Here is a 25518-nt window from a genome sequence, read left to right as displayed (position 1 = left end):
GTACAAAACTAAACATATTCAAGCTTTTGTTGACAGTATTCCATTATTATCATATGCATCCATTGTATGCATTTAAAGGGAGTGCTTAAGTAGTAGAGCCACTGATAGAAAAGGAAAAGTTCATTTTTTAATATTATTCTAAATCACTCCTCAAGCCTACTGGGGGCAGACTTTAGAAACCTTCAGCTGCTATGTTAAGAGATTCTGCAAAGAGCATGCTAGGTGCCTTCTGGTGAATTCTCAGCATGTTCTTATTGGCTTTGAGTCTCCTGACTTGTCTAACAATGCAGAACATTTGTGCTTTTACAACTCCAGTAGGATTTGAAGACAAATTTTGAAATTTTCATGCAGAATAATGAAGAGACATGTCTGTAAGCACATTAAATAATGAATGGGGGATTGGAATGATTCCAAATGAATGGGTTTTCTCTTGAGTAATGTCTTTGCTTATAGTCATTTAAATCTGGTGATTGGCCTTTTCATCTTTCCAGTCACATATTTATAGAGTAGCAGTGACACACTGTTACAATGATATAAAAGAATTAAACCAAAGGGCCAATTTTTCAGAAAAATAAAATGGCTTTATTTATTTATAAAAATTTTATAAATTTTAATAAAATGATAAAATTCAAGAAATATTTGTTAAGATTTTTCATGTGGAATGCTACTCTATCAGTGGGCAATAGAACATTTCTCTCTTTTTTTTTTTTTACCACTTACCATATTCCTATACATATAAAAAAGGGAATGTAGAAATTAAAGTGACATCAAACCTAATGTTGTTTAGAAATACTTAAAATGTTTACACTAATGTTCTGTAGTGGTCTTGTATTCGTTAGCTTAAAAGTCTGATTAATGTAAATTTGCTTCTTACAAATTAAAATCTCAGAAAGCATGCACCAAAGTTAGGAACATACCTTGAATTTTATCATTGCATGTCTCTCCTTGGTGACTTGGTTAAACTCCAGTGAAATCCCAATGGGAAATCCCAATGAAAGAAGATTTCCATTTACCCAGAATACCATTAGCATGCTATAAATGAACATGGAGTTCAGAGGTCCAGGTCACATTTGAATTCAATCAGAGGATACTGTTTTATAATAAAACAGCTAGAGTAGTAAACAATGTCAAGATGATATAGAAGACAGTGCATCACAGTGGGTTACCAAATTACATATATTGTGCCTTTTTCCCTTCTAAACAAGGACTGGGTCATTTAGCAGTTCTGTGAGAGACAGTATACAAAACCCCCAGGATTTATTTGTATTTCCCTTTCCTTCTCTCATTCCCTCTCCATCTTCCTTCTTTCCTCCCTCCCAATTTTTTTCTCACCTCCTCTTTCCCCTACTGCCTCTCCCTCTGCCAAATCTTCATTATCCCTTCACTGTGCTGCTGCTGCTGCTAAGTTACTTCAGTCGTGTCCGACTTTGTGTGACCCCACAGACAGCAGCCCACCAGGCTCCCCTGTCCCTGGGATTCTCCAGGCAAGAACACTGGAGTGGGTTGCCATTTCCTTCTCCAATGTGTGAAAGTGAAAAGTGAAAGTGAAGTCGCTCAGTCGTGTCTGACTCGTAGCGACCCCATGGACTGCAGCCTACCAGGCTCCTCCGTCCATGGGATTTTCCAGGCAAGAGTACTGGAGTGGCTTGCATTGCCTTCTCCGCTAGTCCTGCGGAGTCAGGTCCAAAATGTCATCACCCTCTCATGTAAACCCCCACCGGCATCCTAAAGAGAAGAGGGTACCAGGCAAAAGTGAGTCCAGAGCATCTGAAGCCCTCCTTTGCCTTCTGTCTGTTCCTCATGTGGTCTTAAACATTTGCTCACTGTCCTCTTCCATTTCAGGTTGGAAATTGAGCCCAGTAGTTGGAGCTGTATATGGCCCTGAGTTGTATGCAGGTAGTACTTAAGTTAATTTTTCCATTTGTGCTATTTACATATGTATTTATATATATATAAATCTATTGTTTTTCACTTTCCTACTCCTTGGTAATCTTTTTGCACCCTTTCATTTCCTAAATGCACTCAGCATCCAGCTTCCAAGCAGATGTGTCCCTAGGCAACGACGCAGCCGTGCCCCTGTCAGGAAGAGGGGGCATCAACACTTACATTCCTTTAATCAGTAAGTAGCCTATGTTGACCTGGCATGGAGTTTGAGAGTTTGACTGTTGTGAGTAAACAGTGATGTATTGGTCTTTTTGTCCCCTCAAATACACGTAACTGAAAAGGAGGCATTCACAAGAGAGTTAAATACTATCATTAATGCCCTGTCCTATGCTAGAATCTTATTAACCTGTGCTAGAATCTTTTTGATCAAATATTAAGATGGCCACAAAGCACAAATAGAAAAGGTAGAAGAGGATGAGGACATGTAAAGAACATTTTAATTCTGCACTTTGTAATGAAGCAAGCAAAGAAGGGATTATTGGTGGAACGTGTTGTACATGCTATCTGCAAGTCAGCTCTGAGCCCTTGAGTAGAATACCACTCAAATGCTGCTCTAGTTTTATTGATTATTCTCAGCTCTGTTGCTATCTCTAAAGTCATTTTGACCTGAGCTATTTAGCTCCAGCAAGAGATAAAATTAAACAGAGTTTAGTGGATACGGAATCAATGTCCCCGCATGCTTTCCAGAGGATAGCACACTTAAAACAGGCTGTTAGAGAATGTCTGCCTCTTTAAAGGACACAGGGCTGCAGGGGAGAGGCAGTTTCCTTCTCACCTCTCATTTCTGGATTGAAACATGTTAGATAAAGAGTAAGGTGGACTCATGACGTGTCTGAAGACTAGTGTGCCTTGGAATGTGATGGCATGTCAAAGCACAAAAGGAGAGTCTTATGAAAAATAATTATTTAAATGGGTATAACATCTGGAAATAAGATTAATAATCAGTCAGTGAAAGAGTTTATATCAGACAACTTAAACTGCCTACAGAAGTGAAAAGTCTCGTCTCCATTATGGCAGCAGTTCTTGAGTTTCTTGACCCGTTTCTCATCAGCTTGCATTGTAAGGCCAAAATTAGGAAGAAACAAAGAAAACTCATGATTTGTGATAAGTGTGGCATGGTGTCAATGAGTTGTAGCATATCGCATATTTCCATTTCTTTTTGAGAAAAGTTGTGATGTGGAGGTATCTTTTCATCTTTCCTGTAATAGTTGCAAAGCAGGTTGTGATGTTACACATGCTGCTGACTGCAAGTTGACATTTCTGTCATATTTTGGGTCTCCCTTTAGTTCCTGGCTTCCCTTACCCAACTGCAGCCACCACGGCGGCCGCTTTCAGAGGAGCCCACCTGAGGGGCAGAGGGCGGACGGTATATGGCGCAGTCCGAGCGGTACCTCCAGCAGCCATTCCCGCCTATCCAGGGTAAGCAGTATATTCCCAAATAAGCAACTGGATAAAACCAGAATATCATGGCCCTCTTATAACTTCTGGGATGTTGCCGTGCCACATAGTAGAGATTCTTTGAATATTTGCAAATTAACAGATTAGATGGGAAGAACCATACCATTGTCAGAATGTAACAGAATATCAATGCATTATATAAATCTTCATCTTGGCCACCTTAAGCCCTCACAGTAGTGGCTTAAGACAGTAGCCAGAACTGTCTTGTGTTCACTAGCAGTGTGTTGGCATGGAGTTCACTCAGCATCGCACGAATTTGGATTAACACTCCTGCAGAGAACCAAGCTAGGAGCTCAAGATCGTAGTGCAAGACTGCATCTGCTGGGCTCACCCCTCACCACCACCCTTGCTGGGGCTGAGGCTCTCACATGTGCCCTCCCTGTGGTTTCACTGCCTGGGTGGTGAGCAGCAGAGCTAGTTACCCACAATGGATTTGCTTTCTTTGTAGGAGACGGATTAAAAGAGGTTAATTCAAAGATGAACCAAGTCCAATTGAATCAAGGGAGAAAGGGAGAAGTAGGAAGAATTAAACTACAGTTGGCTTCTGAATGATGGTAAAACAACTAATGGAGCTGAGCATCCTTCACCCTTTGATTTTTGTATGGAGGGTGTCTCATGCAGTGGAATGATTCCATAGCAACAAATAAATCCTTTGTTACTAAATGGGGGAGAAGGAGTGAAGATGGCAGGTTTTGATTTCCGTTGTTTCTCAAGGTCAGCCTACAATGTATATTTTTATATAAAAAGTGGACTTTTATAAGTTAGTTGTATCAGGACTTTCTTTCTTCAAAGATGTGACGTTTGTGTTCCTCATCTTTATTCTGCCTGTGACAGGTTTTTTCCCATATACTTACTGAAGAATAAACAGTGGCAGAGCAGCCTATTCATTGCTACTTAGTAAAAATGTAAGGGAAAGAGCCTCCTTTGTAGGTCCTTTTCTGACAGCATAATTGACTGTGAGGTGTACTAATTTAATGGTCAGTCATAGACCAAAGGGACATGCCATTTGGGGTCCTCAATTACACAGAATTAAAGCATTTTTATCAGACAAGACAAATATGGGCGTTGAATTTGACAGGCTCCAGAAGCCACTGGAAGGGAACTACTTTAGAAATAAACCTCTGTTTGCAGTTTATAGATGTTTAAATCCCATGCATTCCATCATCTCCATCTTCTGCCATTACTTACTTTTAATTTTATCCTTTTTTCCCTCTCAACTTGACCTTTGACCTTCAACCTCTGACATCTCCTTTTAAAGAAGTGACTAAAGATACAGTATTGTTTCATCAAGAAATATTCAAGTAAAACATAAAACTGAGCCTTGGATATTCACCACACTAGGAAAATTGTTTACAAAGCGTCTTCCGTTTCAATCCAAAAGATTGTATTGTCATGTTTGCAGAGATACTGCTCACCAGAAACATGGGACTGTATTTTGTAATATTCCTGAGTTACTTCATCAAGTGGTTGAATTCGTTCCTATTCAATATAGGTCATTTCAGTATATTGGCCCAACTTGAAAACCCATTCTCTACCAAGTTAGTGTCAGGTATATATTTGCTCAAAGATATTTTACCTTTATGTCTAATCACATCAATTTCTGTGCATTACATTGAACACTAATTTCCCATGTTTTATTTTTTATTAACTAAACCACCTGTTTACATGGAAGATGGCAAGGAATAAGTCCAGTATTTTATGGGGAATGGCCTAAAATTGCTTTTTAGCTTAGTGAACTATCATCATTAATCGTTGTGTTCTAGCCTCCTCATGGCATTTGATATAGGGAATATTGGAATTCTTCTAGAATTTAGGTGAATATTCCCAATGAGTGATACAGTTTAGCATAAAATTTACTCATGTTCTTAATGCCACCACTCTTCTCTATAGAAGAACTATTTTCGATCTTTGCCTATTTCCCCTTACTAAAATAGTTGAAGGTTAGTCACCACTTGGCATCACTGCTTTGGCATTTTATCAGCCTTCTCAATATGAACAAGTCTCTTTGTAATAAATGCAATCGAGAGGCGGATTATTTTCTTACCTCAGATTTTAGCTGCAATTAGAGACTCAAAATGGACAAAATTTACCTAAATGACCTCAGAGATGAGTTTGATTTGCCTATTGTGTAATAATACAAAGGCACAGAATAATTGGGGCATCACAAAGTGTGATCATACTATCCTGTAAATACAACAGAACCTCACTGGGAGTAGAATTCAGAAACTTTATAGCTGCCTGTAAAAAATAAATTATTTTCATATTAAAACTATGACTTGATAACCTCACTTGCTAGCTTGTTTATTATAGCGGAGAAGGTAGTAGTGAAAATTTCCAGCTTGTTTAGTTGAATAAATGATAAACAGGTCTTTTAATTTTAAATAGCCAAATCTTGATTTAGTGAAAAAACTCATCTTTTTTTCTCTACTGCTATTCTGTCTTTTGGTCCCAAAATAACGTTTTGGGGAAATTATATGCACAAAATACCTCAGAAGGCTTGAAATCTATATCTTCATTATAATAGTTTAGTGTTGCTGCTGCTAAGTCACTTCAGTCGTGTCCGACTCTGTGTGACCCCATAGACGGAAGCCCACCAGGCTCCCCCGTCCCTGGGATTCTCCAGGCAAGAACACTGGAGTGGGTTGCCATTTCCTTCTCCAATGTGTGAAAGTGAAAAGTGAAAGTGAAGTCGCTCAGTCGTGTCCGACCCTTAGCAACCACACGGACTGCAGCCTACCAGGTTCCTCCATCCATGGGATTTTCCAGGCAAGAGTACTGGAGTGGCTTGCCATTGCCTTCTCCGAGTTTAGAGTTGCTTAGGATTAAAAACAGAATCATGTATTTTTTTTTGTTGTTGTTCAATACAAATTTATTTTCTAAACTGGAAAATAAATCTTTTTATTCCTAATCAAGCTACCTTCTTAAATAAAACAGGTCATGCCCAGAACCTCAGTTATCAACTGTATTTTTCAAAATTCCGTAAATAATTCTTATGGTCAAAAAAGAACCCTTAAAGTCTTCCAGTTACTCCTCCCACTCTGGATTATATTGTTACTATCTGGGATCCCCACTGCACCTTTCAATTCTTGGACCTTGGACCAATCACCTTAACCTTTAGCTCATTATCTCTGCTTGTGAAAGCAATGCATTGTGGGTATTTTTGGTTGTGTTTTTTTTTTAATTACATTTCTCTGTTTACTTTGGTCAGAATTGATTGACTTGTTTTTCTGAGGTGTTGCATTGGTTCTTAAAATGCTGAATAATAATACTTTGCATGCTTGTGTGATCAGCCAAATCTTATCGCATGTCTAATGTGCAGGGTGAAAAGCAGGTGATGTATGGATATCAGAAAAGAATTTCCATGTTACTCTGAAACTGATAACAAAATACTAAACATAGTGTTGAAGCATACTTTGCACACAGGTCCTGCCCTAGTGGGATTCTTTGGGGGGTTTTTTGTTTTTGTTTTTTCTTTTTTTCATATTTAACCCCTCTCTGCACAAACCCTGACCCCACCCCCCACATACACACACCCCTTTTGAAGAAAAACGTCCTCTTAGGACAAGCTTATTTTTTTTAATACTCTCAATATGAAAGGTTGGTGTTTCCAATCTAGCAGGTTCTCCATAGCTATACTTGGCCCCCTGGGGATGTTCTTTATTGCTCTCATCCCACTCTCGTTACTAGATTGGCAGGCGTTTCCTTCTAGGGTTGCAACCCTCCCCTGCCTTGCCTGTCCCAGAGCCACCCCAACCTCTCCAGCCCAGGGTCCGTATGCATACATCACCTGCCTGTGTAGAGCGCATGTGCATGCTGCCGTCCTCAATAACCGGAATGTGTTTCTGTTCTTTTGTTTTTTTGTTTTTGTTTTTGTGTGGATTTTCTGCAGTGTGGTTTACCAGGACGGATTTTACGGTGCTGACCTCTATGTAAGTACACACACCGGGGCCTTCTCGTCCCCATCCCCTGACAAGCCAGCCTTTTTTTTTCTGTTTCTTTGGTTTGTTTGTTTGTTTTTTTTAATATAGTTTTTTTTAATTTTTATTTTCTTTTTCCTTGTGGATATATATATATTTATATATTTAAGAATGCAAGCATGCTTCTCTGCCACTGCGCTTGCCCCTGGGTGCAAAAACTAAGCCTTTGGGTTTCCTGGTCATTGCTAGAATCAGTCTACTGGACATATTCTTTTCCCTTCCCTATGCCCACAGATATTCTGTGTATCACAAATATACTGGAGAGATGATCAGCAGGTTTAAAGTCTTTTCTTCCTGTCGTCTCATGTGCATACATAAATAACAGGACCAGCATAGCCTGAAACCAGCTCTTTCCCTTTTCTGCTTTTCTTTTCATTTCACATCCCTCTTTAGATCATTAGGGCTTTGATTTCTGTAGGTGGCAAGAAGCTTCCTGAAATGTGTGTTTTCCTGTTTCACGTACTTTGAGAGAGCACTGTCTTGTAAGAGTGAGGTGAGGAATTGATGCCAGTGGAGAGTGGGTAGGAATGAGAGGAAACCAAATACTCAGTGCATAAGGCCTTTCTGTATCAGAAGGTCCACAGCCAGTGGGGCTCTTTCTTTTAGCGCCATCTAGAAGGAAACAAATGGCATCATTAGCAACCTACAGTCTTCTACAAACATTTGACTCATACAAGATTTGTTGATTTGACCAGCCATGGTAACATCTTTATTACTCTCCATTATTTAAACTGTCTAGCTATAGCTCGAGTCTCATGATTGGTGGTCACATGTTATTTAAAATACGGACAAAATGATCTAACCTGACAAAAGAGTCAAGTTTTTGAGTTTTGCAAGTCTTTTATTAGGACCTCTCTCCAAAGATCTCTTTCTGAATGCATGCTTAGTCTAACTACCCACATTGTTAAGAAATAGTTTCCTGAGAAAACCTTGTCAGCATGAAATGATTCTTTGGGCACAGTGTAGAATTGTCTGGAAATGCTTTCTCCACCCTGATTTCTCCAAAGTCAGTAAGGGTACCTTTTTAATGAACTGTTTCCACAGTCTGCCAGAGATTCCCAGCAATCTTTAAACATTAATGCCCTTTCAGAATGCATGTGGAGTATGCATTCTGTATTGCTGGAAGTAGACAGGAGAGAGCAGTTCTCTGAGATACGGTGGGGTCTGCCATTTAGAGCACACCTTCAAAGTAGACTTGAATACATGCTTGAAGGAACCTTAGCCATGATTTGGTCCAACCTCCTCACTTTGTGGATATGTGTCTTAGATTGTGACACCCAGATTACCAGATTGTTTGTTTATCCAAGCATAAAACCCAATTAATCACTATTTCATTACCTCTCATAGTAATTTAGTTAAAATCTACATCTTTCCTCTGATGGTCTTCAAGAAGTAAATGAAAGATCTTTTTTTCTTATGATCATGGTGAAACTTGAGGATTCAGAAACTATTAATATATCCTACTTTTACACCAGAGTTCACTTTTCTAATATTTTACGTAATTAATTCTAATAATTTACGTAAGCTCTGATAAGCATGTACATCCTCCCATATACATCAGTATCCATCGTCTCATGAAGCTCACCTTTATGTTATTTAAGTTTTCTTGAAATCTGGTCTATTAGAGTACACTTCCTCTTGAATTGGGGTTTGTTTTTTTTCTCTGGTATCTTATTTTGGGGATTTCTTAAGTATAATGTACTTCTACCTTATTAAGATTCGCCTCCTTCCACCTTCTTAAGTCATCCAACCGAGTCACTTTCTTAGTTTACACTATATGACTTTATTAAGAGAGAAATTATTTTTCTGCACTTGTTAAGAAAATACTCAATTTTTTTTTAATCTCCGAATTGGACCACCTTATCAAGCTGAACAGAAGTAATTCAGCAACCTTGCCAAAACATATTTTTGACCCGTGGCCCCTAGTTGATGAAAAGACTGAATACTAATGGTATTTTTATTTCTTAGTTATCTTAAACCAGTTAGTTACTTAGAGGAAAAAAGTTGGTTACTAGTGCTGAAATAATACCCAAACCCACAAATGGAAAACCAGAAAATATGAGGTGGGAACTGTTGAGTGAGGCTTAGAGTTAACTTTAAATATAGCTTTTAAAACTACACATTCCCCACCCCATGTGTAAGGTGGCAAAGGAGGCTTCTTTAGAAAACACACAAATAGCAACAATAAAAACCCCTATCATTTTATGTTGAATTTGTTTCTGCTTCTCTCTGTACATTTTCCCTTCTGTGAAAATCTATTATTGTATGTTTAGTTCTTGTTATCTCAGAAAGATCAGAAATAGAAATGGTCTAAAAAGTTCCCTGAACCTGAACTTGAGGAGACAACATGAGGGAAAAGAGGGAAAAGAGTTTAAATTGCTGGCTTTTATTTAAGCTACATTAATTTAGGCTATTAACTATAAAGGTGTTTTTTGTAGGTTTTTTTGGTTTGGTTTTGTTTGTAATCTGTCCCTGTCCTCTTCTTAGGCCATAACCCCTGCTGGCCACATTCTTCCTCCCCGTGTCTTTCATGGCACATTCCTCTCTGGAGAACTGATCTAGCAATCGTGCCCATGACTTGTAAAGAGACTCCCCACACTAAGGTTTGGGAGTGTCACAGGTAGATGATGTGTCTGCCTGCCCCCTCTTTTTCTGATCAGTAGGAAAGACACTGTTCACCCTAATTCACTTTTTTAATGGGATAACAACTGCTCCTAATTCTCACCCTGTGAAAAGCATGCTTGCATCCAAAGGAAAGAAAAGGCTGGTGGGCCCCTTCGCGGGCTTTTTTGTATGATTGTTTTCCTTCCACAGCTGTGTTTTTTGAACTGCTCTTCCTGTGTTCTGTTATAGAATAGTCTTACAGGAACCAATCATTAGCGCTAAAATACCTCAGGTAGGAGTGCCAGTGTGACCTGCCAATCAATCAGATTGTGGATTGCAGTGAAAAAATTGAATTATACTAACCATTCCAGCTCCACGTTAGAGATGGGAACAGAGGCTTTTTTGGACAATCAAGACTTGTGAGCGTGTGATCTAAGGCCTGCTACCTCAGCAGTGCACCCAGTCAAGCTCCTTACATGAGGGCACCTCCTCCAAAATTCCGTGCTCCCGCCCCATTGCCACACATCCGCACCAGGTGTGTTACACGCACTGTCCCATCACTGCCACCTCTTTTAGTTTGTCAATCACATTTATCCATGGTGTTGAAACTGGTCTTTTATATTTTGAAGAGCTTAGCCATTTGGGAGATCTTACTTCTGTGAAAGAAATGAGAAAAGAGAGAAAGTAGAATCCATCTAGACAGGATTTCTGAATCCCAAATTGGCCCCTGTTGTGAAATCATAGTAGTAGTTGGCTGTGCTGCTATGTAAGTTTGAAGTTGTCCTAAAAATCTAGGTATACTAGAACTCTAAAATGGAAGCATATGTTTCCTGGGCCCTCTCTCCTTTTCACCTTCAAACCAGATTAGTGAGGGCAGTGGATCATGATGCCCTGTTCGATTTGCTGGTAGCTGGGTACTCAGCAAAAGGGGAAGCAGCAGGTAACTTGTCACGATTCAGTTAGTCTATTTATGTGTCCACCCAGTGAGCTTCTGGAGGTGAACCAATTATAGAGATGCGGAAGAAAAGTGTTTGAAAGCCTTAGTCAGTTGAAGATCGTCTTTCATCTATCATATAGGTAGTAAGTGGAAGATACCAAATCGGTCATAAAGATTCCTTTCCTTAACCCCAATTTTAATAATAATAGAAATTTAAAATATTTTCCTTAAAAATTTTTCATTATCTACTCTTCCAAGTAGATAAGGTCTCCCAGTCAAAAGCAGTAACAATATTATCATTATTACAAGTTTTGCATCCACATCTGTATTACTCACGTTTAATCCAGTGTGCCATATTGCCACCAAAGAATCTTTGTTCTCCTAAAGAGCCCTTCCTCATACAAGTTCAGTCCAGAGCCGTGGATCTCAGTGGAGGAGGTGAGGGAAAGGAAGGAGTTAGAATCGTGTAAAGACAGTGATCCCCAGAGGCACAGCCTTAGGCCCGAGCCAGTTGGACTAGATCTCTGCTCTGCTGTAGTGATTCAAAGCATCACACCTGCCATTCTCCCCACCTGCCTGCCCACCCCCGCCTCCACTGCCTTTGCTCTGTAAATCCATACACCACATGCAGGGAACAAGCTTTCATTCGTCTGCTGGTCTTGAAATATACATTCTTCTCCTCAGTGTCACATAATGTCATTGTCTTCCAGGTAGAAAGAAGGTGTCTTGACATCACATGCTCACCAAAGTCCTGTTTTAATGTAAATCCTAAAACAAAAATGTAGTAATATACTTACAGGTTAAAATCAAGACAAGGGAAGGTTAAATGGAGACAGAGAATAGGCCAGGTGTAAGAGGAGAGGTTCTGTAGACCCCTTCCACTCTGTTCTAATTAAAACACAGCTCAGGCCTGTGCAGAGGAGTCACGTGGTTGGCGTGGCAGCACTCTAAAGTTCACTAGACAGCAAAATTGGTTCAGAACAGAGTCCCTAGGTGACATTGAGCAGTGGAAAAGTGAGAGTTTAACAACAACAACAAAAGGATCTTAAAGGTAACAACATTTTCATTTGAAAAAGCTAGAATTTGAAGGCGGGGATGTGTTACAGAAATGTGAAAAGATAGAATGGTTAAACACAGGAAATATTTTAGAACACTGGATCAGTATGTCTGGGTGTTGACAGAGGGCAAGCATACAAGTGAGCACTGCGGGTCAGAAGTGAATCAGGAAGATTGACTAGGGGAGTGGTATAGCATTGGGCTGTCCCAGTTGGGAGCATGAGGAGTCATTCAGAATGAATTACAAAGGAATAAAAGTAATTGTTTGTAAAGGGGCGTGTGGAATATTTGGACCAGGCTTAGCCATGCCAGATTTATCCAGCTGTCAGGTTCCAAAAAGCTGTCCGTGTCTGCCCTCCGACATTAGGGTGTGCTGTGGCCATGCTAATCCCCATTTTTTGTTTTATTTCAAATCACACACAGATAGAATCTGCAAACTGCTTCAGATCAAACAGGTCTGATTGTGTGTAAATACATATGTCCTTTTTAATTTTTATTATTAATGGTTGCTTCAGTTTTGCATTGGTGCATGGTTCAAAGCAATACACATCAGCTATCTCATGACTTCATATCTCCAAATGAATTATTTCTCCTCTTTTTTTGTTTGTTTGTTTGTGCAGTCAGCTGAAGAAATGTTAACATCTCACTCTAAATCTCTCAGTGGAGTCTCTGTTCCCTTCTCTGATATAACAGATGGGTTACTGCTTGTTATAATTATTAACATTGTGGTGTGGGCCAGGGCTCGGGCGGGCCAGATTGACTCTTTCTCTGGGCTGGGAGGGGCCAGTCGTTAGGGTCTGGAATGTTAACTCGAGTGGTGACTGACTGTTTCCGTAATACCAGGTCGTTGTGGCTGCACGCTCTAGTAATTGAGGCTGTGTACTTCACCGAGCTTGTGGTAGAGCCTAGGGCGAACCGCTGTCCCAAGAGAATGCTGGGATAGATAGAGTTAGCCAATCCGAGTCTGAACGTGGTGATTTTGCTGGTCGTTCTAGCTCCAGATGTTGGCATGCTTAGTTTTTAATGTGATTAATAAATGTGGCGCCATACCCCTTCCCCACGCCTGAACCCTGTCTCTCCTACCCCTTCCCCCACCCTTGTTCTTTTTGAAAAACCTAAGAAACAGCAACGAAACCCTTGGTGTTTCAAACTGCACTTTGTTCTCATGTTCCATAAACAACTTCAGATTTGCTTATAGAAGTGAAAGTTGAGAAAATGGTTTCTCCGGCTGGATGCTTTATGCCTTCCAGCATCCAAATTGGAAATAAATATACCTGAATGTTCATTGGTTTATATTATGGTGAGACACACTGTTGAATAACCAACTGAAAGCACCATCAGAAATACTTTGGACTAAGAATACATCTAAGAGGAGTAAATCCGTGACATGCAATTTAGCTTGTCTAATTTGGGGTTAGTCATCAATGAAATTAACAAGTTAATTAGGATATTATTTTCTGTCCTAAAGGTAGATCCCTCCTCCTAAAAGAGCCTGTCTATAGCGCCATTATCGTAATGAGAAGAGTAGACATGTGGAAATATTATCTACTTTAAAAAAAAAAACAAATTGATGTAGTTTTCTTAAAATTCTGTTGACATTCTTCTTGAGCCTTTTGTTATCAATAAAATATTTGCATCTCTATCCTGCGCTCCTGATTTTGAATGGCAAAAGACCTTCATCAAATTCAGGCTCCAGAGTCAGAGTTCACTTTAAGCAAAAGGAAAGGACTGGAGGTAGATTATCTGCATTTCCTTCTGTTTTGGAAGGAGGCTTCTTTCCCACAGCCTGATCCATTTAAAATTGTCTTGATCAACAGTAACATTACCGCTTTGGGGGAGAATGGGTGCATGTATATGTATGGCTGAATCACTTCGCTGTTCACCTGAAATTGTCGCAACATTGTTAATTGGCTATACCCCAATACAAAATAAAAAGTTAAAAAATAAATAAATAAAACAATAGCATTGCTCCCAAACCACTGAGGTTCCCCTGGTTTCTTGCAGGCTGAGGAAACCAAGAGGAAATGTCTATCAGTAACCTCATTCAGAACCTCTTTCTTTCCAGAATTAGTGCACTGCCACTCAAATTTAATGATTGAATACAATCCCCAGTATATCTGACATACCAGGACTTTCTGAGAATCTAGTTAGTATTTTTATGGGAACGTATACCTCTGCCCTGTGGCATGGAACTTTAAGTTTTTAGTTGTTTTACCCAGGTGTAGTATACATTGGGCTTTAATTGCTTTTATTACCTTGACTTTTTCCATTTTTAGAGATTATTTCGGATTTTGAAGACCTGCTGAAGGGACAGACTTCCTGATGTCTTGTTTACCACATCATCCTCATTTACAAAAAGGTTTTCCTAAACATGGCCCTGCTCTAGACTTCGCACTAGCAAACTTTAATTCTAAATAAGTGGAACCATTTATAATGATATGGAAAAAGTGAACCTTCAAGATTCATACAAAGCTTAAAATCTCAACTACAATGATTAACATCTTATTTTATTTAACAATTGCTTTCACTATTTCATTTCTTCTTTAGAAGTTTTTTTAAAAAGTGAAGGAAGGAGATACTTTAGTTAATTTATATATAATGTAGATACTTAGGCATGTATGTATGACAGGGTGTATGTTGCAGCCTGGATATAGGGCTTTACACAAATCAGTCTGCCCTGCCTGTCCTGATAGACCTGGCTACAACTCAGAGGAAGCTTGTGGATCACAGCTAGCCCCAGAGGGTACTCCTGCCATGGCCCCATCCCATTACCAGTGTTGGTAATATTAATGAGAATTTTCTTATTTATATCTACGGAAAGATCTATAATTGAAGCAATGTTCAAATCATTCACTTGAACAAGGAAGGAATAATACAAAAGCCTTGAAAACCAATCAGGGATTTTTTTTTTTTCAATGTACATTTGCAGCTACTTCTGATGAATTTGAGGAGCATAAATTTAAAGAGCAGGAGTATACTTTACCCCACAGTACAGTGTCTTCAGTTAGAGAAAGCATAAATTATATAAGAAAGAAGCAGAAAGTCATAAGAAGAAATTACAGGTATTTCCAGAAGATTTGGACAGAAATAAAAGCAGCAAGCTAGAAGCTGCCCAGTAAGGTGGTTAAGAAGACCAGAGGTCCCATTAGAAAATGCTTGTTTTCAATCCTAAGAAACGATACAGAAAAATTCAAAATTTTTTTGTAGACTTAGCAAAAATTGAACATTTGAAGAGATTGAAAGTAGAAAGCACAGGGCAGAAAGCTTCAGATGTCCATGAGAAACAGACATACTAATCTACGGAAATGAAATGGGCTGTGGCTCACTGCTGAGAAGCCCTCCAAGTGGACATAGTTATATTTTGCTATATCTGATGGAGCTAAGACAGTAATATAAGTACACAACTGAATTAGGTTTAGGCAAAATAGATGAATTCTAAAAAGGTAAAGAAAAAAAAGGAAAATAGGGCTTTCTACTTTTTCCAGTAGCCTGTCTCATGTGCCATTTGTTGTTGTGATTATCTTTGAAATACTTTGTGAAGAAATACACATGCTTCCCCCTGGCAGTAAAAACCTTTTGAGTATTCGATTCATCTAAACAGAGGTAAAGTAGCAGGACAGGGGAGCTGGAAGCTCTTTGGGACTAAGAGGATATTTGAACTCATGGAAGAAAAGCTCCAGAGCCTTCTGTGAGATTGGGATGTAAGGATCCCAAAACCTTTTAGGAAAGAAAAGCAAATGCGGTTAAATGCTTGGGGGAGGTGGGAAGGGCTTCCTGATCTATTTGAACTTAGCCCAAGGAGCCCCCAGCCCTTTGTAATCTGATGTGCCTGAGTCTGAAATATAGACTGAAGTTGGCATACTTTTTCTGTAGGGGGCCAAGCCTTTCATCTTCATTGGCCATACGGTCTGTGTTACAGCTAGTTTCAGAAACAGGTGGCAAACCACACTGGCCCACATATGGAGGTTTGCCAACCCCTGGTCTACACTGGTTCTGCTTTCTAAATGTCATTTGGTTGTCCTAGCCTCTTAGCAAACATGCTAGGTCACATGGAGCAAAGCACTTGTATGGGCCCTTTCTCTATAAACTGCTGTCTTTTAGCAGTAGATCAGTTTGAGTACACATCATCAGAGAATCTGAAGATAGCACATATAAACTTACATGTTTTAATTCTAAAGTTTCCATTTCCTGTCAGATAAAGTTCTCCCAACTTACTGTAAATATTTTACTTGCTGAAAGTTCCAACAAAATTAGATCCAAAATCATATATCTTCATTTGGGGGAAAGAGGGATAAATTAGGAGCTTGGGATTAAAACATACACACTATTATATATAAAAATAGATAACCAACCTATAATAGGGAGGAATCCTAAAAAGAATAGATACTTAGATATATAACTGAATTATGTTATACCTGAAACTAACACCACATTGTACATCAACTATATTTTAATTTTAAAAAAGTATTTTAAATCATATCTTCACCTCTTAAATTTGAGAACAGGTACCCCAGTGTAGTTTACTTATGTTACTACTACAAATTGCAGAACAAATCCCTGTCTCGCACGGAGCTTAATTTTGCACTGAGGAGCAACATGCAGACTGATGCAGTTTGAAACACTCTCTCCCCACGTGTGTGTCTGTGTCCATGTCTGTCTCTGCGTCCCGTCTGTCTGCGTGTGGGCGGGTGTGTGTTCACCTGTCCCCCGGGGGGAGAGGTGTCTGTAAAGTGAGTTCTCTTCTCTCCTGTAGGGTGGGTACGCAGCCTACAGATACGCACAGCCCGCCACTGCGACCGCAGCCACCGCCGCTGCCGCCGCTGCAGCCGCTTACAGCGACGGGTAGGTACTGAGGGAGGGCGAGCCCTGCCGCCTTGCGCCACCCCTTCCCTGCATGCACCCTTTCCAGAAGGGCACTTGGGCCATGGCGCTGCTGCTGACCTGGGTTTTCTGCAGGCCTTCTCCCCAGACCCTGCCCTGCCAGAAACCCACCAGCTCAGACCCTTCCCTCCCTCTTGTTCTTGGGCCATTCTGGCTCTGACCCCGGTTTCCCACTTCCTCATCACCAACGCCCTTCTTTTCCGTTTTATAGATGTACTTCAGAAATTTTCAGTTACTGCTTTTAGGAGCAGACAGAGATTTTTTTTCCATTCTGCTAGTTTCCTAATAGGATTCCAAGACCAAGTTACTCACAAATCCTTAGACAGTCAAACACACTTTTAAATTCTTTTGTTTTTTGGGTTTTTTTTTATTACTGTCTTTCCTTTCTCTTTATCCCTGATTGGATTTCTTTTTCCAGTTATGGCAGGGTGTACACAGCCGACCCCTACCATGCCCTTGCCCCTGCCGCTAGCTATGGAGTTGGCGCTGTGGTAAGTAGATGTGCCTTTTTTTTTTTTCTTTAAACATTTTACTTCTTCTGACTTTTACCTACAGATTATAGAAGATCTAGGGAGGTGATAAATTCAGCCCTGTTTCCATTGCCAAAGTATTAAATCCAGTCGGACTACCTATAAATTTCATATGCCTCCTTTGTGTGCTCCTGTGAACCCCAGCCTGGGTAAAGACAGCAGAAACAAGTCTGCTGTTTTATGTTGCCTCAGATGTTAGATGCATGCCTGAGCAGAGTTTTACTAATCGGTGTTAGCTAAGACTTGGGGACGTAGGACTCTAGTTTTCACAATAAAGTTTTCAGAAAACTTTACCTGTTTCAAATGCAGATGCCGAAAGATGTCCCTATTCTTAAGCCTTCCAGTAGATAGTACTTGAAATAACCAAGCAATTGCCTTCCAAAGATATTTTATTAGTAACATTTTGGCAAAATACAGTATTTTCTTAGAAGTATACAAAACATCCATAGAGCTCATCTAGAATAATCCCCCAGGACACCTCCAGGTCCAGTGACCAGGACTTACTGGGTTCAGCAGTTTCCAGTCCACAGAGATGCCACCTTGTGCCAGAGTTTCTCTTGCCATCTTCAGTGCCACCAGGCAAGGGCCTGGGAACATGGGTGACCATGTCTGAGAGGGACGCAGATGATGGGTCCCAGTTAAGACATAAAGGATGTTCGAGAGCCTGTCATTTTCTACACTGCATCTACTGATGAGGATCTGTAGGAGGAAGTAATAGGGTCTGGGTGGGAGCGGTGGGAGGTGTCAGAATTGAGGTAGAAACATAAAATATAAAGAAAGGGATGGGAATTCCAAAGGTTTTATTTAGTGCCCACATATTATAAATCCTATACTAAAAGAATGACCCGAGGAGTGGTATGGTCCTGAGGAACTTTTGATTGAAAAAGATAAATTTTTTGATAATGATTAAAGGAATAAAGTCCAGCTAAAACCCCAGCTAAAGATAAAAATCGGTATGTCAAGAAACAACCTGGTTGTTGTTTTTTTTATAAATTACTGAGGCAATAGGCTTTATTCATTGAAAGATTAACTCAGGTTTAAATCCAGCACCATCTTAAGCATAGGATATGACAGTGATAGTGATCGGAAGTACCATGTTCTCCTTGTCAGATAATGGGTAGGAAGGTAAAGTCAGCAATCTGCTTTAGGCCGTGATTATGTTGAAATAATCAAAGGAAACAAGACAAGTAAACAAGATTTTGCTTTTCAAAATCCACCTATTTACAGACCTGGTTTTAAACTGCAGTTTCTCTTCTGTGCTAATTCATGTGAATAATGAAATGAATTGTTATGATCCCCTCCCCTTGAAAATATCAGGTCGGCAATAAATATTTGGGTCCCGATTTGGGCATTTTAGAGACAGAAGTTGGTTTCCTGACCTCATGCACTAGACACTATCTAACCAGTTGCTTTGAAGCTTCTAAGTAAGCTGTTTTTCCAAATCTCTTCTCAGGACATATGTCTTCTTTCATAATGCTTCTCTCATCAACCTTTTAATAATTTTTGTGTCTTTAATTACTGCAGGCGAGTTTATACCGAGGTGGCTACAGCCGATTTGCCCCCTACTGAAGTGACGTGAGACCCCTGCAAGTGGGACAGCCCCCCAGTTCATGAGGCCTGGCTATTGCAATATTTACTAGTAGAGGAACTCTATAGCAAGATGAAGAGGAAAAACAAACAAACAAAAAAAAAAACACAAAAAAAGAGAGAATACTTTTTTATACCTCACTATGTTCTTTGAATATGTATTTTTCCTTTAAATTTCTGCCTTTAATTCTTTTGTTCCAAAGATTGTGCATTTTTTTCTTTTTTTTTTTTCTTTTTTTTTTAACTGTGGTAAAAAAAAAAAAATGCATTTCCATGTCTGTATGTCCGTGCTTAGCTTATTCTATCAATCACGGAAGAGGCAGTTAATGAGGAAGGAGAGACATTAGGAGCTGATAAATGCATCTGATCAGAAATCAGCAGACAGGATTACCAAAGTGAATCTGGTGCTGACTGGCTGGGGGACAAGCAGAAGTAGATGAGACCTCTCTGCAACAGGATATCCTTCTAGTCTTCTGAGTTTCTGGTCTTTGGCAGGCCATTCTGATTGGCTGTGGCTGGAATCCACATGCTAATAAATGATAGGAATGTGTGCTTGCAAAGCAGGAGAATCACAAAGACACTTTCCTCTCCTCTTCCCTCCTGTCTTCTCCATTCTTTTTATAATCATCTTAACATGCACAGCCTGAGATAGTTGGCATGGTTTTTGGAATTATAGTATTAATATTTCCAAACATGCACTCAGACTGTGGATAATAAACACCTCATTAGGCATCCGGTCTCAGAATGAACTCTGGAGTCTGAGAAAGATCATTCTTTTCTTTCCTATAAACCCTAGCATTCCTGCTGGGCTTCTTCCCTTTCTTTGAACCACCATTTAGCTCATCTCTCCGTTTACTAACACCCTGCTCCCATGTCTTCAAGATTCAAGAATTTAGGACCCAGGGATAAAAGAATAAATAGCCAGTGGCCAGATTTCCCCAGAGGTCTGGGCACGGCTTGCGGGCTAGAAGTCCAAATTGTCGAGTGCCAGCGAAGAGGATGAGGGCAAGAAAAAGGGTGTTAGATGATGTCTGACAAGGTGCCCTGGTATTCCCAGTCTTTCTCTTGCATCAGAAAGTCAGCACAGAGTGTAAAACATGTAATATAGGCTCTGTTGACAAAAGATAAAGCACCGAGCCCAAGATCAACTGTCCCTGGAGGTTTGGTGAGCAGGGCATGTAAGGGCAGGCAAAGGCACTTTGTACAAGCTCCAAAGCCATAGGACTTTTCATCTTCCAGAGCCTGTACAAGTCACTTCTCTGTCCACAGTCTGGAGCCCTCATGGCCATTTCACCCAGCTTCTCATTATCCTCCAAAGACAGCCAGCTGAGCACCTGGACCACTTGGTATTCGTGAACACTACAGGACGTGAAACTGAAGCCCCTGAGGCTGCTCCCCTCCCTTCTGTATAGGAAGGAGGGTCTGAAATGGCCAGGACCTCACATGTTGCCAGAAAGAGCCACTCATGTGGCCACACAGTGAGTCCCTGCTACACTACCCGGCTTCAGTTCTGTCTGTTATCAGGGCACTGGGGCTGTGCTTCTCTTCTAGCTATTAGCTGTTAAAGGCAAGGGTCCTGCAGTATTTCCAAAATGAAGGCATTAGCAAATGGAAAAGCACGGTCCATTTGGCTCCCTGGTCTATTCACATTGGTACTAGGGTGACTTTTCACCCATGGATAGCTGCTAAAGGGAGCAATTCAGAGACATGGAGCTTCTGGTTTGTTATGGGTTTGTTTTGGTTTGTTGTTTTTTTGTTGTTGTTTTAATTTTTTTTTTTTTTTACTCCTGCCTCCACACATGTTCTTGCCTGATCCCGATTCTTGTCCCTGAATTAAAATGACTGACGTATGACAGCATCAAGCATTCTTTGTAAGCAGAGGGATCTGTCTTGGGGTGGGGGTCGGGGGGCTGACCTGTTATGTGTAATACATATCTTCTCCCCCTTCAGAATCCTTTCTCTCCTAATTGGAAGAGAGGCTACCCTGAAGCTAGGGGAGACATCAAGGAAGCTAGAGGCCTCGATGCAATCTTACTGATTCTGGGGAGGAATGCACGATTAGAGTACGCCAGACTGCCCAGTCCATTGGCCATTTTCTAAGGGTTCTCCTCCCCAAGCCAAAGTTTGGTTTGTTGCTGTTAAGACAGTTTTTCTTGTGTGTATATAAATATTTCAGTTTGGGGTGGGGGGAATGGGATGTGGGGCTTTCACAGTCCAAGGGACTGGGGGCAGAGAGGATTTTTCTTTCTTTCGCTTTTGTTTTGAGGGAGAGCTTTTACTGACTAAAGAATCTGAGAGAAATGTTGTGTCCTGTTCACACAGGGGCCATTCTTAAAATGGTGAGCCACTGCTTCAGTGGAGACAAGGCGTATCCGTGACAGAAGAGAACAGGGCAGTGAGTTCAAGGATTTTCTTTTCTTTTTTCCAGAAAGAGGGAAGGGTGATGGGAAAGGCAGGGAAGGCAGCTTCCACAGCCCTTTTTAAAGGAGGCAGAGGCCTGAGCTTTCGTATATTTCAGTTCAGCTGGCTCTGGCTGAGGACTCAGTAGGCAAGCTCTGTGTTTCCCAGCGGGCCTCTGCTGTACTTCCAGGGATGGTGTTAACACTGCTTCCTTCAGCTCCCTTTACTAAGAAAGACTAAATAGTTATTAAAGGGTCTTTGGTTTTCAGTGTCAACACTGACTGGGGCTCTTGAAGCACGTCAGTTTACTAGCATCAACCTACCCCATCAGCTTCTGAACTTTGAGACTCCACACAGGCAACTTCATCAGAGGCAGGTTCCTCGAACCATCAGTGCTTGTTTCTTCCTAACTCTCATTCCCAGTGGACTCAGAAATAAAGTCAGAAGAGAGTCAGCATCTCGTGAGTTTGTTAGAGGATGCTGGTGGATAAGTCTAGAAAACTTACGCATGCTGAGTCACGTGAATGACTTTGACAGCTTTACTGTAGGTCACCACGTAGACTTCTATATCATGCTTCTTACTCTTAGAAGCCGGGCTCCTTCCAGGAATCCTCTAGTAAACACCTTTATCTGAATATCTGTCTTTCAGCCCAGAAAGCTGTCCTCAGAGCTTCTCCAGACTCCATTATATTACATAATTCAGCTCCCACTGACCCTGATCAGCTGTTGTGATTCTCATTTTTAAGGCTCTCAGGTTTTTTAAAACCTACCGGCACCATCCTCCTCTAGCAGCCATGGGTGGAATTGAGCCAATATTGTCTTTCCTTGAAAAAGAAGGGAACTGGGGCTTAGCTGTTAGTTTCAGGGGAGCTAGTGGGGCTCTATTCAGTAGAAATCAATGATAGCAGCTTTTCCTGCCAGTGACTCCTCAGGGGCTGAACTGCTCTTAGTTTAGGTTCTACTTTCCGAGAGTTCTGGCAGAGAAGTTTGAGTCACCTTCTAACTAGTCACATAACTTCCAGATAGGAGGGAGGTGTGAACTCGGGGCAGGAGCACCCTCCAGATCTATCTGCAGGAAGGGCTGGACAGCCCCCTTCTCTCTGGCAGGAGGGTGAGGACAGAGGACAGGGCAGAGCCGTGGGGAGGGCAAGGGGGAGCCCTGGGGACCGCCCCCCTTCCACCAAACCCTCTGCTGCTTGCAACCCCCTATAGCACAGTAACATGTGCAAAATCACAGACTTGTTTCCCCCAGAAGATAGGAGGAAAGGGACTTTGGTGGGTGGGGAAGGGGTAGTGGTGTTTTAAAAGCATAAGTTACTGTTTGCACTGTTTTAAGATAGGAAAAAAATATATAGTGGGCAAGGTGAACATCCAACGTAAGCTTGTGTGTTTTTCTTTTGTCATGCTCTTGAAAATGTTTGACCGTTTGTAGAATCCACCGGTGAAGCCTGATGCTCTGTTGCATAAAACACTATTTTTTTGGAAATGTTACTGTCTGAAAGCCTCTTCCCTCCCTTTCCCCTCTCCTGTGTTCTTCCTTCATCCTCACCTGACTGATCAACCAGGCAGTAGCCATCCAGGAGCTGGAGCGAGGAGCAGGGCCCTTTCCAAGTAGACTCTGGGTGTCCTCAACCGGGGGGTGCCCTCTGGTCCAGCGGCTGCCGTCAAGTCCCTGGCCCCCATCTTTAAAATAAGGCTTACAGACCAGGCCACAGCAAATTCTCCAATTCCCAACTCCAATACACTAAGAAGAAGGAGCCAAGGGGGCCCGTGGGCCTATGGCCGCAGCAGCTGAGTTCTCCAAGTTACCAGAACTGTAGCCAGTTACAGTTTACTCAGGAAAACGGTCGATCACTTCAGCCATGGTAGTGCTGGTTGGCAGGGCTTGGTAACAGAGAGAACTGCTCATCGGCCACCACTCAGACCTGGCCTTGAAGGGGACCGCCAGCTGGAAGGGCCCCGCCTGGCAGTGACTCACACACCAGCCGGTGTGGTGAGGGCTCAACTCACACCCGCCAGCAAAAAGGGAACAGCGATTCTCTTTTTCTCCCCCCAACCCCGCACCCCTGCTCCCTGCCCCTGTTACCAATGCCAGATTCCCAGGGGGTACATATGTTTTTGAATTTTTTAAAAAATGTTTTTTGGTTTGGTTTTTCTGGGGACCGATGAGTGCTTTAAGCGACATCAGTACCCTGCCAGGCCCCCAGCTTCTTCATTTTTCTTGTATTTTTCTGTTCACAGTATTTTGTGTGTGTGTGTGCAAAGTTTTGGCAGCTCATTTTGGCTGTATTATATATCGAGTGATGAATTGATCCTTTTTTTCCCCCTAAGGGATATGAATTGTTTTCTCCTTGTGTTATAATCCTGCTTGTGAACAGCTGGAGCAAACCTGGGGCTGACACACTAAGCTAGGGCTGCAAAGTGCTGAGAGAGCAGAGCAGGTTGGCTTGTCCCCGACAGGCCGACCCACCTGAATCTCTGAGCTTTTCAGTCCAAATCTCTGCAAGGCTAAAATCGCCAGCAAACCTCCCCTCTTCTCCCCGCTCCCCTTGGCAGGGACGGAACCATCCCTACTTGCAGTTTCTCAGGCCCCCTCCTGTTGCCATGGCAAAACGGGTGCCTGCAGGGCATGGGGCCTCCCATGGGATACCTGTATAATCCACCACCTCGCCTCTTCTCCCTCCCCTCCCCGCCCCCCGGAAGCACTTCCTAGGACACCCGAGCTGCTTGCCCAGGGTCCTGTTTCCCTGCCAACTCCAGAGAAGCACCCAGGGCTTTGTGACAGTCTCTAATCCCTCCCCTCTCGTTAAGAATCATATTGTATAGTAGCTTTTAGACCATACAGTATTCATTGGGTTACTCCTATTATTATCAAGTAGCTGGAATTGTGAAGGTCGGAGTAGTTAGATCTTTAGCTTTGATTCCTTATATTTTTTTTTTGTATTACTATCCATGTGTATAAATTATTGATCATGTTGCTGGCTTTTATAAACTCTAAGCGGAGGAAGAGCACTGCCTCTGCCTTTGCAAATGGTAATGAAGCACTGTTTTTAAATAAAAGAAAGAAACACCATTCTTCGGCCTGCGTGTGTTGATCCTCAGTGATCCTGCTGTTGCCTCCCCCTGAGGCTCCAGAGATAGAGGTTGGATTGAAATTCTAAGATGGAAAAAGGCAGGCAGCAAATGCAATGCTCCCTGAATGAGAGACCTGCTCTCCAGCCCCTCAGGAGCTGCCTTCCTGTTCCTCCCTCTGAAATCTTCCCCTTCCCTTCTTGCTCTTCCATCCTCTCCAAGTGTCCTCGCTGCCACCAGGTGGTGTCCCTCTGCCCCCTCTCCCCTGGCACCCTGGCTGCCACGCAAGCTCCGGAGCCTTTTCCTTCTTCCCTGGGCTTCCTCAGCCACCCTTCCTTAGAATTCGATCCAGAAACCCGAGAGACTCGGCTTCATGGTTTTCAGCCAAGGTGAGCATTGTGGGCGTGGCCTCCCAAGAAGACACACTCGTGCTTCTCCCACTGTGACCTCCAACACTAGTGAGGGTGAGACTGTTCAACTGATGGAGGAAGCTGAGTTAAGACCAGCAGACCCTGAGTTGCTCCTCTTTTTTTAGAAAAGTATTTTTGATGTATTATCTATTTCCAATTCATAAAACTAATTCACACCATAGGAATCACATCAAAGGGAAAAAGGAACCGAATGACCTCTAAGTAACCATAGCTTCCCTGCTTCCCTTTAGTGGTAAAGAATTGGCCTGCAATGCAGGAGATGCGGATTCAATCCCTGGGTCAGGAAGATCCCCTGGAGAAGGAAATGGCAGCCCACTCCAGTATTCTTGTCTGGGAAATCCCATGGATAGAGGAGCCTGGCAGACTACAGTCCACGGGGTCACAAGAGTCAGACACAACTTAGCAACTAAACAGCCACCACCATAGCTGTAGTGTGACCTTGTTCACCTTCCTTGCAAGGTTTTGTTTTCTTTTCTCTACTCCCAGGTTTGAAAGATGTGTTTCCCCTGGTTAGGTTCTAAGTGAGAAAGTGCATATGCAATGTTCACCCTGCTTTGTCCACCATACTTACTAAAATAAACATTTTCCATGTGAATTCAGTTAATGGCTCTCATGAACATCCTCTTGATCACTACACTATG

General features: G+C 41.7%; 1 protein-coding gene across 25 annotated transcripts in view; it reads left to right on the top strand.

Annotated features, from left to right (window-relative positions):
- RBFOX2 (RNA binding fox-1 homolog 2) overlaps positions 1-24447 on the top strand; it is a 299196-nt gene extending 274749 nt beyond the window's left edge. For 9 of the 25 annotated variants that reach the window (XM_055396666.2, XM_055396660.2, XM_055396667.2 and 6 more), the window contains 8 exons: positions 1843-1896; positions 2027-2121; positions 3221-3363; positions 7292-7331; positions 12400-12431; positions 16730-16818; positions 17276-17348; positions 18912-24447. In XM_055396666.2, the coding sequence (XP_055252641.1) occupies positions 1843-1896; positions 2027-2121; positions 3221-3363; positions 7292-7331; positions 12400-12431; positions 16730-16818; positions 17276-17348; positions 18912-18966 (581 nt within the window). In that variant the 3' untranslated portion in view covers positions 18967-24447. Of the gene's footprint in view, positions 1-1842; positions 1897-2026; positions 2122-3220; positions 3364-3850; positions 3957-7291; positions 7332-10232; positions 10276-12399; positions 12432-16729; positions 16822-17275; positions 17349-18911 lie in introns of those variants that run through there. The other 16 variants (XM_055396669.2, XM_055396670.2, XM_055396661.2 and 13 more) reach the window with 10 other exon arrangements.
- The last annotated feature ends 1071 nt before the right edge of the window (positions 24448-25518 follow it).

The sequence above is a fragment of the Moschus berezovskii genome, chromosome 6 (genome assembly GCF_049115385.1).
Source record: "Moschus berezovskii isolate FMDL1 chromosome 6, NW_MosBer_1.0, whole genome shotgun sequence".
In the NCBI taxonomy this organism is placed as follows: domain Eukaryota; kingdom Metazoa; phylum Chordata; class Mammalia; order Artiodactyla; family Moschidae; genus Moschus; species Moschus berezovskii.
The sequence above is the reverse complement of the archived record's forward strand: the minus strand, read 5'-3'. Positions and strand labels throughout refer to the sequence as shown.